This window comes from Phyllobates terribilis, unplaced genomic scaffold (assembly GCF_046119375.1).
Source record: "Phyllobates terribilis strain yellow unplaced genomic scaffold, ASM4611937v1 Scaffold_11__3_contigs__length_659146591, whole genome shotgun sequence".
In the NCBI taxonomy this organism is placed as follows: domain Eukaryota; kingdom Metazoa; phylum Chordata; class Amphibia; order Anura; family Dendrobatidae; genus Phyllobates; species Phyllobates terribilis.
In genome coordinates this window covers 274,483,821-274,500,125 of record NW_027362771.1, presented here as the reverse complement: position 1 = coordinate 274,500,125, position 16,305 = coordinate 274,483,821, and the positions used below count along the sequence as shown (strand labels likewise).

Below are 16,305 nucleotides of genomic sequence, written 5' to 3'. Positions count from 1 at the left end.
ACCGGGGATCTAACAGTGTGGCAATCCAGTAGTCAGGATTATTTCTAATTCTCACAATTCGAGGGTCATGTTGCAGGTAGTGCAGCAAGAAGGCACTCATGTGTGTTGCGCATCCAGGAGCACCAAGTCCCTGTTGTGTTGGTGGCGAGGTAACAATCATGCTTCCTTCCTCTGTCCTCTCCCCCCAACCTCGCACAACAGAAATGTGATCAAGCTCTCCCTCATCTGATGAGTCTTCCATCAGTTCGTCCTCCACTTCTTCCTGGGCTCCTGCACCTTCCTCACTAGTTTGGCTGCTACCATGCGCCCTGGTAAAACCATCTCCCCCACCCTCACATGCCTGCCGCCTTGGTGCTGCCGACCGTCTGGACCTTGCAGATGTTAGCCCTTCCGCATACAACTCCTCCTCCTCTACTTCCTCCACCTCCTCTTGTGCCACCACCTGACTCCGAATTCTGTTTAACATGTGCTCCAGCATGTAAATCACCGGAATAGTCATGCTGATAATGTCATCGTCAGCACTAAACATCTTCGTCGCCATTTCAAAACTGTGCAGAAGGGTGCATAGGTCCCTGATCTGAGACCACTCCTCCAGCGTGATTTTCCCCACCTCCGGATCTCGTTGGCCCAGGTTATACGTCAGAACGTATTGCACCAGGGCTTGTCGGTGCTGCCACAGTCGCTGCAACATGTGCAGAGTTGAATTCCACTGGGTAGGCACATCGCATTTTAGCCGGTGAAGTGGCAGGCCCAACGACTTCTGTAGAGATGTAAGTCGCTGAGCTGCGGGATGCGAACGGCGGAAGTGAGCACACAGCGACCATGCCCTCTGTAGAAGGCCATCTAGTCTGGGATAGTGGGCTAAAAATTGCTGGACAACCAGGTTCAACACGTGAGCCATACAAGGCACGTGTGTGACATTGCACCGGCGAAGGGCCGCACCCAGGTTTGCAGCATTGTCGCACACGGCCTTCCCTGGTTTCAGGTCCAGTGGAGACAACCATTCATGAAATTGGTTCTCCAGAGCTGACCACAACTACTCAGCTGTGTGACTCACATTTCACAGATATTTCAATGTAAAAACCGCCTGATGACGTTGAGCCCTACTGCCAGCATAGTAAGGAGGTGTGCAGGATCCCTTCTGCGCAGTTAGAAAGCTTGTGGCATGACCAGACAGGCTTTGGGTGCAGGTGGAAGACCGAGAGGAGGTTGAGGAGGCAGAAGCAGTGGAGGAACTTTGACATAAAGAGGATTGACGCACAACTCGTGGGGACGGCAAGACTTGGACAGCAGCCCCTTGTCCTGCTGTCACCATAGTTACCCAGTGCCCAGTCAGCGACATGTAACGCCCCTGTCCATGCCTACTCGTCCAAGTGTCTGTGGTGAAATGCACCCTGTCACACACAGAGTTTCTCAAAGAAGCGGTGATGTTGTGTGCGACATGCTGGTGGAGCGCAGGCACACCTTTCTTTGAGAAGTAGTGCCGACTGGGCATCTGGTACTGGGGCACTGCGACGGACATAAGGTCTCGAAAATCCTCTGTGTCCACCAGGCGGAAAGGCAGCATTTCTGTAGCCAAGAACTTGCAGATGGTGAAATTCAACCTCTTAGCTTTCTCATGGCTAGGAGGAAATGGTCTTTTACTTGTCCACATCTGTGGGACTGAGGGCTGGCTGTTGTGCTTAGACGGGGTTGATAAGGGTGTCCCCGGCAAACTGCCGGTCTGTGAGGAAGATGCAGGCGGACATGTTAGGTTGCCTTGATCCAAAGGTGGTGCTATCGATGTCGGACAGCGCTCAACACCAGCTGGTGTTACCACCTCCAAAGAAAATGATGACCTGCCAATCACGCTGGCTGTTGCGGGTAAAGAGGTGGCAGGTCTGCGCCCCAAAACAGGTGTGACTGCTGTCCCCCCAGTCACAGAGGATGAAGAGGCCGCGGATGCACAAGATATGGCAGACGGTGGTTGGCCCGGCCGGCTAGGCCGCATTGTAGCACACTGAGCTTCCCACTGCAACTTATGCTTCATGTCCATGTGCCGGTTCATGCATGAAGTACTCAAACTATGTATTTTTTGGCCTCTACTTAGCTTTTGCTGACAAATGTTACAGATAACACGAGTTGGGTCATCTTTATCGATCTGAAAAAATGCCCAGGCTATGCAAGGCTTAGCACCCATGCGACCTGAAGAGCCACCACGACTTGTGGTGAGAGGCAGAGTTGTGTTTGAGGATGCAGTTGTTGACGTGCTTCCAGTACTACGTCTCTGTCCAGGAAGGCGCAACCTGACCTCGTCGTCACTAGCATCTTCCTCCACCTCCTCTGCTGACCTCATCTCTTGGCTGACTGTGGGTTGACAGTAAGTGGGATCTCCAACCTCATCATCATCACCCTGTGCGTTATCACACCTGTCGTCCTCAGAGCCAACCTGTTCCTGCCCTGACAAAAAACTAAAGTTGTCGCTCCAATCAGGTATTTGAGTCTTATGATCGTCTTCCTCATTGTCTCCACCAACAGGAGTTACAGTTTGGGAATGAGGGTCTACATTATGGTCAGAACCTTCTGCGTCTGGTCCTGGATCCGACTCATAAAGATTCTGGGCATCAGTGCAGATCATTTCCTCGTCTGGATTCACAGAAGCGCTGGAGTCGACCTCTGATTCCCAGGCTATAGTATGAGTAAACAGCTCTGCAGACTCAACCATCTGTTCTACCTCATACTCAGACGGGCAGCTGGAGATTTGGGAGCTGTGAGGAAGCAAGTGCGATTGGGGTGACACCTTTGAGGACTGGAGTATTTGTGATGTTGAAGTTGATGTGGAGGAGAGCCCACTTAAAGGAGCACTTGATATCCGTTAAAGCACCTGCTGTTTTTGTGCCTCATCTGGAATTTGTAGCGATTGGCGTGGCCGTAAGAAAGGGATCTTATCACATTGTCCGCTAAAAGAAGTAGACATTTTAGTTTGGCTGGAAGATGGTCTTTCTTCTGCAGATGTTACTGTTGCTTTAACACCTACCCCACGGACACAGCCTTTTTTCCCCTTCCCAACACGCCTATTCCCCTTTCCACCAGCAGCAGGCCTTTTTCCACTCATTTTGGTGGTTAACTAATTAACAACTCTGGAGTTGTTTGCACAAAAAAACAATGGATGGGAACCGAGCAGAGCTGAGTGGCCAAACTGTGGTACTAGGCCAAAACTATTGGCTGGGTTAGATGCAGAAAAAAATTATATTCAATTTGCAACCTGATGGAGGTCAGTATAGATGGACTAATAGAGAAAGTCCCACACACTGCTAGAAGGCCAAATATTTTTTCAGAGCTAGATGCAGAAAAAAATATATTCAGTTTGCAACCTGATGGAGGTCTGTATAGATGGATTAATAGAACAAGTCCCACACACAGCTAGAAGCCCAATATTTTTTCAGAGGTAGATGCAGAAAAAAATATATTCAGTTTGCAACCTGATGGAGGTCAGTATAGATGGACTAATACAACAAGTCCCACACACAGCTAGAAGCCCAATATTTTTTCAGAGGTAGATGCAGAAAAAAATATATTCAGTTTGCAACCTGATGGAGGTCTGTATAGATGGACTAATACAACAAATCCCACACAGCTAGAAGCCCAATATTTTTTCAGAGGTAGATGCAGAAAAAAATATATTCAGTTTACAACCTGATGGAGGTCAGTATAGATGGACTAATACAACAAGTCCCACACACAGCTAGAAGCCCAATATTTTTTCAGAGGTAGATGCAGAAAAAAATATATTCAGTTTGCAACCTGATGGAGGTCTGTATAGATGGATTAATAGAACAAGTCCCACACACAGCTAGAAGCCCAATATTTTTTCAGAGGTAGATGCAGAAAAAAATATATGCAGTTTGCAACCTGATGGAGGTCAGTATACATGGACTAATACAACAAGTCCCACACACAGCTAGAAGCCCAATATTTTTTCAGAGCTAGATGCAGAAAAAAATTATATTCAATTTGCAACCTGATGGAGGTCAGTATAGATGGACTAATAGAATGATGCTATGCCCAAAAGATTTTACTTCACTAGGTGCAGTAAAAAAATTGGTATTCTATACACAGGTGGTATATCTTGCAACACAGATAGGCTACTCCACTGACTAACACACTCTGCAATAGGCCAAAAAGGATTAGCTTTGCTAGATTCAGCCAAATGCTGTGAAAAAAACTTGCACAGCACTGGCACAGACCTGCCTGGCAAAAACTGATAGGAACTGATGTAACCTAGTCCTGAAAAGGACTCCAATTACAATTAGTCTTTACTCCCACAATCTATCTATTTAAGAGCACAGACCTGCCTGATAAAAGTCGTAGGAAATGCTGTAACCTAGTCCTTAAAAGGACTGCAATCACAACTATTCCCTACTCCCAAGCTATCTGTAGATTTGTGCGAAAATTGGCTTGAAATTAACAAGGTATAGCGCACACAGCAACAGCGGTGCCGTCTAACACGCAGCTGCAGCAGTGACAAAATGGTGGCGACGGGGAAAATGGCTTGGTCTTATAGGGCAAGGACATGTGACATACACTGCCAATGACACATGCCCTTGCTTGTGTGAAAAAAAGCACTTCGCTCCGTGTGTGCGCTGCTGATAGGCTGACAGATTGCACCTCCCCACTGTAAATGCGGGAAAGAGAAAAAAAAAATGGAGATCTTCATTGTTCCTGCAGAGATCCATCCCCTGCCCCTCCCCCCACCCCGCTGTACACTCAAACTGCGTATTAACATTAATTTTCATCATTACTGAGAAAAAATCCAGTTATGATTTTGGTGCACGAACAGTTATCGAACATAACCTCGAACAGCCGAATTTTTCTCAAATTGTTCGTGTTCGCCGAACGGCTCGAACACCGCCCAAAACAGCTCGAATTTGAGATTGGCGAACAGTTCGAGTAGAACAACGCTCATCTCTAGTCAGGATCTGATTGATCCGCTCCACTTGACCATTGGACTGTGGGTGGTAAGCGGAGGAGAAGTCCAGGGTGACGCCAAGCAGCTTACATTTGGCTCTCCAGAAGCGTGAGGTGAACTGAACCCCATGATCCGACACGATGTGGAGGGGCAGGCCATGGAGACGGAAGATGTGGCGGATAAAGTCTTTAGCCAGCTTGGGTGCAGACGGGAGGCCCGGCAGGGGAATGAAGTGAGCCATCTTGGAGAAGCGGTCAGCGACCACCCAAATGACCGTACAACCGGCAGAGACAGGGAGATCCGTTATAAAGTCCATAGCTATATGCTGCCACGGGGCAGCAGGTACTGGAAGAGGAAGGAGGCGACCGGCTGGCAGATGTCTCGGAACCTTGTTGCGGGCGCAGGACACACAGGCTGAAACAAAGTCTATTACGTCCTTGTGCAGGGTAGGCCACCAGTAATGCCGGGTAATAAGCTGGAGGGTCTTTTTCAGACCGGCGTGGCCAGCTAGCTTAGACGAGTGACCCCACTGTAGGACCTTCTTCCGATCAGGTACTGCTACGATCGTCCTACCGGGAGGGAGACGATTTAGATTCACGGGGGCCACCTGCATTACTCTGGCGGGATCAATGATGTGCTTAGGCTCCTCCTCTAGATCAGACACCAGGAAAAGATCGGGACAAGGCGTCAGCTTTGATGTTTTTGTCTGCCGGGCGAAAATGAAGAACGAAATCAAAGCGGGCAAAAACAAGGACCACCGGGCTTGGCGCGGGTTAAGTCTCTGGGCGCTTTGGAGGTAAGCCAAGTTCTTGTGGTCCGTGTAAATAATTACCGGGTGAAGAGCCCCCTCGAGCAGGTAACGCCACTCCTCCAGTGCCAGCTTAATGGCCAATAACTCTCGGTCTCCTATAGAATAATTGCGCTCAGAAGGGGAGAAGAGTTTGGAGAAGAAGCCGCAAGTTACCATTCTTCCGGAAGACGACTTTTGGGTAAGTACCGCTCCGGCTCCAGAGGAGGAGGTGTCCACTTCCAGGAAGAATTGTTTGACGCCGTCCGGACGATGCAGCACCGGGGCGGAAGAGAAAGCCTGTTTTAAGGAAAGAAAGGCTTCCTCTGCTTCGGGCAGCCATTCTCTGGGATTAGTGCCCTTACGGGTGAGCGCAGAGATTGGGGCTGTCCGGGAAGAGAAGTGCGGTATGAAGAGGCGGTAGTAGTTGGGGAAGCCCAGGAACCGCTGAATAGCCTTCAACCCCTCTGGTCGGGGCCACTTCTGGATGGCAGACAGTTTCTCAGGATCCATTCGTAGGCCAGTCTGAGAGATTATGTAGCCCAAAAACGGAAGCGAGGTCTGCTCAAAGAGGCACTTATCATATTTAGCGTAGAGGTGGTTCTGCCTGAGCCTGAGCAGGACCTGACGAACATCCCTCCGGTGAGTGAGAAGATCCGGAGAGAAGACCAAGATGTTGTTCAGGTACACCACTACGCAGGAGTAGAGAAGGTCCCGGAAGATGTCATTGACCAACTCTTGAAAGACGGCGGGAGCATTACAGAGACCGAAGGGCATTACCAGGTATTCATAGTGGCCGTCCCGGGTGTTGAATGCCGTCTTCCATTCATCCCGCTGACGGATACGGACCAGGTTATATGCCCCATAGAGGTCCAGCTTGGTGAAGATTCTAGCCCCCCTCAGACGGTCAAATAATTCCGGAATGAGCGGAAGGGGGTATTTATTCTTCACCGTGATCTGGTTAAGGCCTCTATAGTCTATACAGGGACGGAGTGAGCCGTCCTTCTTTTTGACGAAGAAGAAGCCTGCTCCCGCCAGGGAGGTCGATTTTCGGATAAATCCCCGGGCCAGATTCTCCTCAATATATTCAGACATGGACCGGGTCTCAGCAGATTGGGCAGTCGTATGGTCTATGAGGGGGTAATGTCTCTGCCTCCTTTTTATTAAAGACGTCCGCATAAGACCAATAGGGAACTGGAAGACCAGGTAGATTGGCTGGGGTAGGAGAAGGATGGACAGGATGGACGGGAACTAAACAAGTCTTATGGCAGTCCTGTCCCCAGCGAAGGACTTCTCCGGTCTGCCAATCAAGCACGGGTGCATGTTTCTGAAGCCAAGGTAGGCCTAGCAAGAGGGCGTGAGAGAGTCCAGGCACAACATGAAAGAAGATGCTCTCTGAGTGCAGCATTCCCACCTGCAGGGTTATAGATTCGGTGATGAGTTGGATGGGATGTGGTAAGAGGCCCCCATCTACGGCAGCAACAGATAAGGGTACAGCTAGAGGTTTGGTGGGAATGCGGAATTTCTCTACCAGGGACTGAGAAATGAGATTTCCGGCAGCTCCAGAGTCAAGTTGGGCTAGTTCAAAATAACGGTTCTCCCCGCAGATGATAGAGACCGACAGCAACAGAGATGGAGAGGGTTTACTCTTATCTAGGACGACCTCTCTGAGCGATCCTAGACACAGGCGTTTCCCGACCTCTCCAGGCAGGAACAGATCCGGTGCTCCTTACTGCCACAGTAGAAGCAGCTCCCCTCGGCTCGGCGTAACTCTTGACGGGTCTTGACCATCTTGGTCTGGTCGACCTGCATAGGCTCGGGTGAGTGCGCCTGGGGAATAACGGGAGAAGTGACGGGTTTCTGGAAGGTAGGGGCTAGACGTGGAAACCTCCTCTCACGGGTGACCTCTTTGGCGCGCTCCTGGAAGCGGATGTCAATCCGGGTGGCAAGAGTTATTAAGTCGTCGAGAGTGGTAGGAATGTCCCGACCGGCGATTTCATCTTTAATACGGCTGGACAGACCTTCCCAAAAGACAGACACCAGGGCGTCGTTATCCCAGGAAAGCTCCGAAGCAGGGGTACGGAACCGTATGGCATATTGGCCCACGGTGAGATTTCCTTGATGGAGGCGTAGCAGAGATGATGCGGATGAGGTCTTCCGTCCTGGTTCGTTGAAGACTTTCCGGAAAGCCGTGAGAAAGGCTGGCAGGTTGGACACCAGGGGGTCTCCTCTCTCCCATAGAGGATTTAGCCAAGCCAGTGTCTCTCCCGTGAGATGGGACATGATGAAGGCTACTTTGGCTCGGTCGGTGGAAAACTGGTGTGCCAACAGTTCGAAGTGCAGAGTGCACTGGTTAATGAAGCTCCGTGCCTGGCTGCGATCTCTGCCAAAACGAGGAGGAGCGGAGAGGCGGGGACCGGGAAGAGATGCCATGGTGTTGATGGGCTGCGGCAGTGCCGGGGTAGTAAGTGTGCGTGTGGAGGCAGCTCCCGAAGAGGTAGACAATGTGTCCAGGTGGGAGTTAACACTACGCAGATGACTCAGGATGGACTCCTGTTGGGACCTCTGACGGGAAAGTTCATGACACAAGTCAGAGAGCGAGGGAGCTTGGGTGCCACCGGGTTCCATGGCCCGAGCAAACTGTAATGGGTCTGGGAGGTGGAACCTCTGAGCAACGATACTAAGGGGCAGTCCTTGTAAGGAAGCGGGTGGCTCCCAGGGTAGGCGGGCAGGTAGTCATGGCAAGTGACGGGGACAGTCTCTGGGTAGAAGAGCAGGAGGTCACGGCAAGTGACGGGGACAGTCTCTGGGTAGAAGGGCAGGAGGTCACGGCACGTGATGGGGACAGTCTCTGGGTAGAAGGGCAGGAGATCACGGCAAGTGACGGGGACAGTCTCTTGACAGGCGGGTGGTCACGGCAAGTGACGGCTAAGCCTCCAGATAGGCTAGCAGGCGGGTAGCAGGTGGACGCTCCCAGGTGAGCGGGCAAGAGTCTCTAGACAGGCAGGTGGTCACAGCAAGTGACGGCTGAGCATCCAGGTAGACTAGCAGGCAGGTAGCAGGTGAACGCTCCCAGGTGAGCGGGCAAGAGTCTCTGGACAGGCAGGTGGTCACAGCAGGTGACGGCAGAGCCTCCAGGTAGGCTAGCAGGCAGGTAGCAGGCGGACGCTCCCAGGTGAGCGGGTAAGAGTCTTTGGACAGGCAGGTGGTCACAGCACGTGACGGCAGAGCCTCCAGGTAGGCTAGCAGGCAGGTAGCTGGCGGACGCTCCCAGGTGAGCGGGTAAGAGTCTCTGGACAGGCAGGTGGTCACAGCACGTGACAGCAGAGCCTCCAGGTAGGCTAGCAGGCAGGTAGCAGATGAGCACTCCCAGGTGAGCGGGCAGTCAGATCCATAGACAGACTGGCAGGGCTGGTAGGCAGACTGTCGGACCGCAGGAATGTAAGCTGATAGACAAGTATCAGGCAGGTATCAAGCAGGAATCTGGCAGGTAACTGGCAGGTATCTGGTAACGGTACCTGAGGGCTGAAGCAGAGTGATAGGCTATGCAACAACATTGCTTGGGCACCTCCATTTTGGAGGAGGTGCCTTATATATGGTGAGGTCCTCCGGCCATTGGCCGGGGACTCCTTAGGACGGCGCGCGCGGCCCCTTTAAGAGAGGGGGAGCGCGTGCGCCCTAAGCACAGTGGCCGGGAAGCAGCGCACGCTGCCAGCAGAGTGGGAGGAAGACGCCGGGCACGGAGCGGAGAGGTGAGGGGAACAGCGTCCCTGCCTAGCAGGAGGCAGGGACGCCGACGCTACAGTTGCCATTCACTGACAGCAAACAACGAGAAAGAAAAAAGGCTAGGGTCTCAAAACTGTTTTTGTCAGAATTCTGTTGTAAAATACTTTGATAAGTCTCAAAATTTTTGCACAACTTAAAGGGGTATTCCCAACCTTAATATCCTATCCTAATATGTAGTAGGTGTAATAATAATAATATGACCTCCAATTAGAAATGTAGTATTTATTTATTTTACTCGCTTAAATATTTGGATAGATTCGTAGAGATGGGAATACCCCTTTAAGGTTATGCAAAAAAAATGTGCGACTTTTGGCATTTCAACAAGTTATGCCAAAAGGGGTGGATCTGGGATGGGACAGAGGCATGATACCACAGCTTGTTTAATTCATGACAAGCTATGGCTTACCTTAAGTCAGAAATCTTACTCCTGCCCTTGACTGTCCCTTTACTTCAGAGAGCTTTTTATTAAGGCAGCAGTAAAAACTACTTTTTTTAAGTAAATATCCCCCATAGCTTTTATGTAAAAGTATATATTTTTTAGTCAGTATTGACTCTAAATGGAAATATTGCCAATGATTAGTATACAGTATGTTTTTAGACCAATAATTTTCTGCAAGTATACTGAAATGTGTTAAAAAAAAATTCTATTCTGTTTCTTGTCTTATATTGTTGGTAACTTAAATGTTTTCACTTCTTACTTTATAGAAGATGTATTTTTACTCCCAACCAAGGATGATCGGAACCCCGTTGTGTATGGGATCTTCACTACTACAAGGTATTGCTTCTGTTCTAGCTGTGGGTTGCACTATCCTCTGTGAATTTGTTCAGATGGAAGCACTTTCACAGTTTATTATTATTTCATTAGCGAAACATCAAATCACCAAGGACAGGAATGAGTAATATAAACATTTGTCTGATTACATGAAAATATAAGTAAAATCTTCTACAAGTATCCACCTGCTTGATATTGGCATGAACCTAGTCTCTCCTCACCGGAGCGATGGATCATGATCGTTGACATAGCAGACTAATTATTCTGTATGATCTATTTGGAGAGGTTTGTGGAACATTCCAAGTATGTTGATTTTAGATTGACCTTGTTCTCGTGATACTCAAGAGGAAGTCAAAAGAGGCTAGACTTATGTCAGATGGGATGACTACATCTCTAATTTTCAGTAAGCGCAATAGCTCGTCAAGTAATGTTACTCTAGGGCTTAGCAAAAAAGATCAAAAAATTAATTCAATTATAAATGATAGTCCAGGTCAACTTTACAGAAAGCAGCAGTATCTTTAATCATCATTCATCAGTAAATCTGAGGTTAAACATGATTAATTTAAAACCTTTTACCCTTCCTGTTGTATGCATGAGACATTTGCATTTCATACGGGAAATAAGGAGACAATCTCAAAGTTTTTGATTTTCCTATTTTTCAAATAAATCATGACCGTTTCTTTAAACCTCTGAAGAATACACCTTGAATTAGGATTAAACGCAGTCCATTCAAATCATCGAGTCCTTAAATATAAAAAATTACATCCAGACCAGCAAAGTAGTCCGAAGATAGATGTAGTTAATGGTAATAACTGCTTCTTATTATTTCACCTGACCTTTTAATAATACGAATCATTATGGCTTTAACATATGGTCCATTAAATCTATGTGATCTATGAGCCATAAGCTCTGGGATGATGTCATATAGAACCTTTCATAGTAAACTTGTACTAGGCATAAGTTGAGTAATTAAGGTATGCCACCAAAATCAGAGAAAATGTTTCTTCCATGTCTACCATTCTTGAACTTGAAGTAGCCCCTCACTGAGTGATCTCATTATTCCTTCATGTTGTTTTAATATGATGGATAGCAGGGCTGTCAGCATTGTATTGATTTTATCTCCAGTTCACACAATACCAGATTTACATTTATACTAAAAGAATTTGATATATTTTTTTCTGCAAGCAATGAAAATAAATTATTAGTGGTGGAATAACCATACTGAGATGGAGTCGTTTTTAAAGTCAAAAAAGTGGTTACAGTATTTTACAATATTTTGGATGATCCTTATTAATTGCTCATCTTAACATCTGAAAATTATTTTCTATTTCTTTTAGCTCTATATTTAAAGCATCTGCTGTATGTGTCTATAGCATGGCTGATATAAGAGGAGTGTTCAATGGTCCCTATGCTCATAAAGAAAGTCCAGATCACAAGTGGGTACAATATGATGGAAGAATCCCTTACCCGCGCCCAGGAACAGTATGTATCTTTTTTTTTATATTGTAGTTTCTATTTGTAAAACTGATTCCTTTCTGTATTAGTCAAACTTAGTTGCAAATCTATGTGCTACTTTTTCTTTCAACCTCTCTTGCGCTTCCTCACACTAAGACAATCTTAAGGGTGGAGATACCAGGTGAAGGATACTCTTCCAATAGCAGATGTAATCAAATGGCAAAATTACCCAAAAAAGTACCATAAGAATAAAATAAAATAAAAATGTATTTAAAAAAACAAAATGCATTTCGGCTGTATCCAGCCTTCCTCAATGTGTTGTGTTTCTTAAATACATTTTTATTTTATTTTATTCTTAGGGTACTTTTTTGGGTAACTTTTCCATATGATTTCATCTGCTATTGTGGGAGTACCCTTCACCTGGTTTCTCCACTCCCATTACACACTGCCAGAACTCCCATGGAGGAATTTCCATCAGCACACCAGGTTGACTGCACCTATTGGATTCATTTCAAGCATTTTTAGAAGTTAAGTCCAAATATGCACAAATCCCATCAGGTGATCACATTCCTTGGTTTTGATTGTAATCTTTTTTAAACTTACTACGCTCAGAAAGAACCTCGACTTGCCTTTTCACCTTAAGGGAATTCCACTATTGGTATACAGTGGCATGTAAAAGTTGGGGCTCTCCTGGTCAAAATTATTTTTTTTGTAAACAGTTAAGCAAGTTGAAGATGTAATGATCTCAAAAGGCCTAAAGTTAAAGATGATACATTTTCTCTGTATTTTAGGCAAAAAATATACAGTACAGACCAAAAGTTTGGACACACCTTCTCATTTAAAGATTTTTCTGTATTTTCATGACTATGAAAATTGTACATTCACACTGAAGGCATCAAAACTATGAATTAACACATGTGAAATTATATAGTTAACAAAAAGTGTGAAACAACTGAGAATATGTCTTATATTCTATGTTCTTCAAAGTAGCCACCTTTTGCTTTGATGACTGCTTTGCACACTCTTGGCATTCTCTTGATAAGCTTCAAGAGGTAGTCACCGGAAATGGTCTTCTAACAATCTTGAAGGAGTTCCCAGAGATGTTTAGCACTTGTTGGCCATTTTGCCTTCACTCTGCGGTCCAGCTCACCCCAAACCATCTCGATTGGGTTCAGGTCTGGTGACTGTGGAGGCCAGATCATCTGGCGTAGCACCCCATCACTCTCTTTCTTGATCAAATAGCCCTTACACAGCCTGGAGGTGTGTTTGGGGTCATTGTCCTGTTGAAAAATAACAGGACGCAAACCGGATGGAATAGCGTGCCGCTGCAAGATGCTGTGGTAGCCATGCTGGTTCAGTATGCCTTAAATTTTGAATATATCCCCAACAGTGTCACCAGCAACGCACCCCCACACCATCACACCTCCTCCTCCATGCTTCACGGTGGGAACCAGGCATGTAGAGTCCATCCGTTCACCTTTTCTGCGTCACACAAAGACACGGTGGTTGGAACCAAAGATCTCAAATTTGGACTCATCAGACCAAAGCACAGATTTCCACTGGTCTAATGTCTATTACTTGTGTTCTTTAGCCCAAATAAGTCTCTTCTGCTTGTTGCCTGTCCTTAGCAGTGGTTTCCTAGCAGCTATTTTAGCATGAAGGCCTGCTGCACAAAGTCTCCTCTTAACAGTTGTTGAAGAGATGTGTCTGCTGCTAGAACTCTGTGTGGCATTGACCTGGTCTCTAATCTGAGCTGCTGTTTACTAGAGATGAGCGGTGTTCGACTAGAACTGTTCGCCAATCTCAAATTCGAGCTGTTTTGGGCGGTGTTCGAGTTGTTCGACGAACCCGAACGATTTGCAAAAAATTCGGCTGTTCGAGGTTATGTTCGATAACTGTTCGTGCACCAAAAGCGTGTCCTGCATGTCTGGCGCTATTTTGAACACCAATCATGCAGGGATTGCCTGCCACTCACTGTAATGCCACAGCCATGGTGGTTGTGGCATTACAGTGATTGCCCAAATCGATGGGAACAGTGGCAACAGTGAAGCATGAAAAGCGGCAATTCAGCAGCGGCATAGACCGGTACCCGACAATTTAGAACAGAAAGAATAGAGCATCACACATAGATTAGATAGAAAGAAACAAGTCAGCCACATATATACGAAGTACAGTGACAGTGTTGCTTACTGTACTTGTAATTTAGTGTACAGGATTTATCAAAAAAAATAATAGTGTTTTCATGCACCGTCTCTTTAAAAAAGCCGGCCGGCAATTCAGCAGCGGTACTCGACAATTTAGAATAGAAAGAATAGAGAATCACACATAGATTAGATAGATAGAAACATGTCAGTCACATATATGAAGTACAGTGACAGTGTTGCTTACTGTACTTGTCATTTAGTGTAAAGGATTTATTAAAAAAAATAATAGTGTTTTCATGCACTGTCTCTTTAAAAAAGCCGGCCGGCAATTCAGCAGCGGTACCCGACAATTTAGAATAGAAGGAATAGAGAATCACACATAGATTAGATAGATAGAAACATGTCAGTCACATATATATGAAGTACAGTGACAGTGTTGCTTACTGTACTTGTCATTTAGTGTTAAAATAAAGGATTTATTTAAAAAAAAATTGGCGTGGGGGTCCCCATAATTTTAAGCTCTAGCGGAGGTTAAGCATGGCTGGGGCAGATGTTTGAAGCCTGGGAGGGGGGTAATACCCATGGAGCTTCCCAGGCTACTAATATCAGCCCCCAGCTGAATAACTAGCCTTTACTAGCTATTAAAATGGGGGACCCCCCCAAAAAATATGACGTGGGGTCCCCCCTATTTTAATAGCTAGCAAAGGCTAGGCAGACAGCTGGGGGCTGATATTAATAGCCCAGGAAGGGTGCCATGAATATTGGCCCCCTCCCAGGCTAGAAACACCAGCCGTCAGCCGCCCCAGAACTGGCGCATCCATAGGATGCGCTAATTCTGGCACTTAGCCTCGCTCTTCCCACTGCCCTGTAGCGGTGGCAGTGGGGTAATAGGGCTGGGGTTGATGTCAGCTTATAATGCCAGCTGACATCAAGCCCAGGTTAGTAATGGAGAGGCGTCTATAAGACACCCCCATTACTAATCCCATAGTCAAAGTTAAAAGAAAACACAAACACCCAGAATAAACTCCTTTAATTGAAATAAAGACACATTCCTTTATTGTTCTAAATTAAACCATACTTACTACCACGCCCATTCCAGCTGAAGCCAACGATCTCCTGCAATAAAAGTAAAATAATAAAGCATCATCATCCTTACCTTTCCATGGTTCCCACGACAGCTTCAGCTCTGCTACATCGAGATGACAGGCTGGACCGCAGCAGAACGCTGCCATCCAGCTTGCCATGCCGCGGACACTGAGAAGCGCAGGCATGCTTGCGCTCCTCAGTGTCTCGCTGTGACGGCATAAAGATGAGACGAGTTCATGTCCAATGAACTCAGCTCACCTCATGCACGTCACTGACAGCGTGGGAGAATTCTCCTGCACTCAGCGCTACAGCGTGAGAATTTTCCCACGCTGTCAGTGACGTGCATGAGGTGAGCTCATTCATGTCCAATGATCTCAGCTCACCTCTTGCACGTCACTGACAGCGTGGGAGAATTCTCACGCTGTAGCGCTGAGTGCAGGAGAATTTTCCCACGCTGTCAGTGATGTGCATGAGGTGAGCTGAGATCATTGAACATGAACTCGTCTCATCTTTATGCCGTCACAGCGAGACACTGAGGAGCGCAAGCATGCCTGCCCTTCTCAGTGTCTGCGGGATGATAGGCTGGATGGCAGCGTTCTGCTGCGGTCCAGCCTGTCATCTCGATATAGCAGAATTGAAGCTGTCGTGGGAACCATGGAAAGGTAAGGATGAGGTTGCTTTATTATTTTACTTTTATTGCAGAAGACATTGGCTTCAGCTGGTATGGTTTAATTTAGAACAATAAAGGACTTTATTCTGCGTATTGTGTTTTTTTTAAATACTTTACTAGAAATTCATGGCAGTCATGTCTAATATTGGCGTGACCCCATGAATTTCGGGCTTAGGGCCAGCTGATAATGCCAAGCTTGCCCTAACCCCTTTATTACCCAGTGAGCCACCGCACCAGGGCCCTGGATGAGTTGGGTACAGCGCCAGAAGATGGCGCTTCTATGAACGCGCCATTTTCCGGGGTGGCTGCGGACTGCAATTTGCAGCGGGGGGGACCCAGAAAGCTTGGGCCTCCCTGCGCTGCAGATTCCAGCAACCAGCTGCCTAGTTGTACCTGGCTGGACACAAAAATAGGGCGAAGCCCCACGTATTTTTTTTTTAAATTATTTCATGAAATTCATGAAATAATTAAGAAAAAAAGGGCTTCCCTATATTGTTGTGTCCAACCAGGTACAAATAGGCAGCTGGTGGTTGGGGGCAGCCCGTTCCTGCCTGCTGTACCTGGCTGGACACAAATATAGTGCGAAGCCCCACGTCAATTTTTTTTAAATTATTTCATGAAACTAGATGGTGGCCCGATTCTAATGCATCGGGTATT

At 47.0% G+C, this 16,305-nt stretch overlaps 1 protein-coding gene across 7 annotated transcripts in view; it reads left to right on the top strand.

Annotated features, from left to right (window-relative positions):
- The window catches only part of SEMA3D (semaphorin 3D), a 306,858-nt gene that overhangs the window by 211,797 nt on the left and 78,756 nt on the right, over positions 1–16,305 (top strand). For all 7 annotated transcript variants that reach the window (XM_073652332.1, XM_073652335.1, XM_073652334.1 and 4 more), the window contains 2 exons: positions 10,227–10,296; positions 11,631–11,775. In XM_073652332.1, coding sequence (XP_073508433.1) covers positions 10,227–10,296; positions 11,631–11,775 — 215 coding nt within the window. The remainder of the gene's footprint in view (positions 1–10,226; positions 10,297–11,630; positions 11,776–16,305) is intronic.